The 4,303-nt window shown below is 36.7% G+C and overlaps 1 protein-coding gene across 1 annotated transcript in view; it reads left to right on the forward strand.

Annotated features, from left to right (window-relative positions):
* Nucleotides 1–4,303, forward strand: part of Qpct (glutaminyl-peptide cyclotransferase) — a 36,370-nt gene that overhangs the window by 27,312 nt on the left and 4,755 nt on the right. Inside the window, exons 4-5 of the mRNA XM_004627722.2 lie at nucleotides 718–817; nucleotides 3,519–3,635. Of these exons, the coding sequence (XP_004627779.1) occupies nucleotides 718–817; nucleotides 3,519–3,635 (217 nt within the window). The remainder of the gene's footprint in view (nucleotides 1–717; nucleotides 818–3,518; nucleotides 3,636–4,303) is intronic.

The following is a 4,303-nucleotide window of genomic DNA, read 5'->3' on the forward strand; positions in this document are numbered from 1 at the left end:
ACTAAGAAGAATATATGCAGTGTATTATTTGTTGAAACTGTACTTCCGATTTGATTTGAAACTGTCTCATTGCTATATGTTTATCAATAAAACTGTAGAAAAAAAAAGTTCACTGATATTTTATGGTTTAGGTAAATTAAGGTATTCCAGTTTAATTTTAGGAGCTTATAACCAAAAAAAGATTTAGAGCTCAAATGTTTGAGCTCTTCATTTGATATACAATAAAATGGAGATCCAGGGACACAATATTATATTCCCATTTGCAAGGAATTTTTGTTATGTGTAGCATGACCAATAATTACTTTCCAAGAGCTCTTCTATAGACAGTTGTATCATTACATATTAAGGGTGAAGTGGCTAATTAGAATAAACAAAACGTCAGACAGGCTTCAACTCCCATCTGAAAAGAAAGCATTCTTCTTTAATCTATGAAGCATGTATCCAAATGTCCCTTTTGAATTTATTCTTAGTGTTGTGTCTTAGGGGGTACATACACAAAAAAATCATCACCTTGCCTATTATTCACATTGCCTAAGAAAGATTTTCAAAATTCTCTAAAATAATTAACATAAAATGCTGCCAACTTTTTCTTCTTGTATACAACTCTCCAAATTGTTCTCAATTATTAAGATGTAGTTTTGACTGATTGTTCTTCCCTTTTGATGAATATGAAACATGCCTTTGTGAGTGTGATTAAACCACTTTTTTCTCCCTTAGGATTTATTGGTCTTGTTGGATTTACTTGGAGCTCCAAATCCAACATTTCCCAATTTTTTTCCAAACACGGCGAGATGGTTTAATAGACTTCAGGCAATTGGTAAGCACCTATGTCACTAGAAAATGAAGTATGGGTTCTTCCTGCTGACAAGTACTACATTTTAAAATTTAAAAATTATTTTTTTTTCATGTGTGGCTTAAACATGTTATATACTTTACTAGCATTTTTTGGCTTGGCCTATTGATAAGCTTATCAGTTTTATTTATCTCTTAATTGACCCAGTTTACTTTCCTGCACAAAATCATATTTTGAATGGAAACATAAAATATTACATTTTACACTTGCACATCCTTAGGAATAATGGGGAAAAATATTTTCCCCAGAGTGCTGTCTAATACACATAGAATGGATTTCTAGGGAAAAGTTTTCCCAGCAAAGTATGTAACTAATGATGAATGCTATAGTGACACCAAAAGGAATTTGTTTTCATTCTTTTCCATCTTTAGTCATCTATTTTCTAACTTATTTATTTATGTGTGTGGCCAGCTCAGCCCACCAGGGGGCGCGGCTGGCTGGCATGTGGTGCTGGGGGATTGAACCGCGGTCCCTGTGATTTGCTAAGCTTGTTCTAAGTAGGTACTTTAGACCACTGAGCCATCTCACCAGCCCTAGTCATCTATGTTCTATCTTACCCGGATGTTATTTTCTTTTCAGTACAATCTATCTCTAGTAATTTTTCAAAGAAGTAAGAGATCAGGAAGCAAGGAAAAAGATCTGTCCAGAGCTACTTGGAAAAAATTTAGAGTTAAATAGATAAGGGTGGGCTAGAATAGACTAGGCTGGGCCAGGACAAGAAACACAGGTATCTATGGATCATAAAACAGACCCCTGAGGTATCAGGAAAAGGAGAAAATGAGGTGAATTTTTATTGTAGAATCTAGATTATGAGGCTGATTGTGAGGCAAGAAGTTTGTACTAGAAATTCCCCATGATACACACATTTTGTTGGACAAGACAGAGTCATATTTTGAGCCGTGGAAAACACTGTGCCATCTTAGCTTACACCTTTGTCATGAATTAAGAATTTGCCAATATTCAGCTCTGAATTCATGTGGGAGAAACTTTGACATGAATATCAGATGCTTGTCTTTGAGAAATTTCAATTTGTAGTTTAAAATAATTGCTATTATGGCATTATTAACACCAAGCTCTTGGGCCTCCTTCTTGTAGCGTGTTTTCCTGACTTTCATGGAATCCTCCAGAAACTGAGTTGCCTTCCTTCAAGTGTTTTGCACACTTTTCTTTCTTTCGTTTTGTGCCAGCACAAACATACATCAATAACTTGTAGTTTACGGTAATGTTGACACATTGTGCTGCACTGCCTCTTGGTATTTGCACTTCAGCTGATATCTCTGATGAGTGAGGCAAAATTATATCCTATGATAAAAATTACAGATATCAATAGGCAGGAATATTGTTTTGGTGGTGGTTACAGCCTTCCAATGGTCCCAAGACTCTATTACATATGCTTGTTTGCTAGCTAATCTACTTTTCACCTTTAGATTTAGCAATTAAAAAACATTTGCAGACTGGGGATATAGTTTAGTGATAGAATGCTAGCCTAGTATGCATGAAACTCTGGATTCAAGCCCCAGCACAGCAACAAAACAAAGCAAGCAACACAGCTACCCTAATCTTGTATCTTTTGTCATCTTGTAATATAGAACCCTTGGGTTATATGTAACATGTGGATCATATATTGCAAGATGACAAGAATGATGGAATACAGGACTGTGATTCTCAAACTTTATTGTACACCTGAATCTCCTAAAGTGCTAAGATGACTGATTTCCTAGAGTTCTGTCTTGGTAGGTCTGCATTGGGAACAAATAATTTACATCTCTAGCTAGTTCCCAGGTGGTGCCTCAGGCTGTGGGTTGAGAACCATACCTTGTGGACTGGGGAGATAGCGCAGCATCTAAGTGCCTGCCTGGCAAATACAAGGACCCAGGTTTGACCCCTGGTACTACATGCTGTGTTGGCCACCAAAATTGGATGTGGTGGTGCATGCCTATAATCCCAGTGCTGGGAAGGCTGAGACAGGAGGATCACCACGAGTCTGAACTGCTCATCAAGACCATGTATCAAATAAATAAATACAAAAAAAAGAACCTTATTTTGTGCTACTAGGAGTGGGGGCATACACCTACAATCTCAGCACTTGGGAGACTGAGGTATGAAGGTTTTTGAGAGTTCAGGACCAGGCTGGGAATTAGCTCAAGGCCAGCCTGAACTGCATAGTGAGGCCCTGTCTCAAAAAGACAAAACAAATAAACAATCCCTTACTTTGAGGAGCACTGATGTAGTCACATTAGGTACCCCTTTTTCATAGAGTGGTCGGATGGTCTACTTCATCTTATTCTGTCTGAGTATTCCCCATTTCTCCTGGTTACATGTTCTTCATGCAAGATCTGGACCTATAAGCATCTACAGCTACACTCCCCATCCCTGCACCATTTCTCATTTTTTATCTTTCTATTATTCTGTCGAATTTCTACCTCTGTAGAACTGTCACCATAAGGCAAGAGGCATATGTGAATCTTCTCTCTTCCTACTCCAAAATCTATATACCACTTAAGTTCAGATGTTTATTGTCATGAGAATGGACGTATTCCTGCATAATACTTAAAACATGATGTCCATATGTGCTAAGATTTCTAACTTTTAAATAAGGATATATACTGATAAGATAATAAGATAAAAAATAGGTGTTCATCTACCGTCTAATTTTCATCTGCAGAACATGAACTCCATGAATTGGGTTTTCTCAAGGATCACTCTTTGGAGAGGAAATATTTCCAGAATTTTGGTTCTGGTGGCATTATTCAGGATGATCATATTCCATTTTTAAGAAAAGGTAATATGTTTGTATATATCTATACATGTTCATTTTTGTTTTTTCCCATAATTTTATTGATAAACAAATAGCAATGAGACAGTTTCAAGTCAAATTGGTAGGACAGTTTCAGTAATTCACACATTGCATACATTTTTCCTAGTGGTTAATTACTGTGCAAGATGCGGACATGATATCCTATTTACAAACACCATTAGAACAAATCACTCTATTCATTAAGAGAATGTAACTATCTATCTATTGTAACCATTTTGAATACACAGATACAAAATGGACATTCATCTGTATGCCCTTTTTTTGTTAAGTTCGTTATTTGAATATTATAGGTGTGTAAACTCAGTAAAATATTCTAAAAGAGTCCAGTAGCCCATAATAGTATTGGGTCTTCCACTTGACTGGCAATGTCAGAAATCGTTGACCTGAGTCCCTATAGCTCAACATACAGCATGGCTTTACTTCTTATATTTCATTTTTATACTTTTCTGCTCGATGGTTAAGACCAAGGTAAAGCAGGACCTATGCAACAAAAGTTGTAGCTTTTGGGTCTGATAAAGGCAGTGAAATCCCCTTAGGATTTATCCTGAGATCCTGTACCTCAGATTGTAGAACCTTTGTCAGTGTCAGCCATGTGGATGAGTCACAGCCATTGCTTGGCCAATGTGCTCTCT

The sequence above is a fragment of the Octodon degus genome, unplaced genomic scaffold (genome assembly GCF_000260255.1).
Source record: "Octodon degus isolate 3935 unplaced genomic scaffold, OctDeg1.0 scaffold00020, whole genome shotgun sequence".
Lineage (NCBI taxonomy): Eukaryota > Metazoa > Chordata > Mammalia > Rodentia > Octodontidae > Octodon > Octodon degus.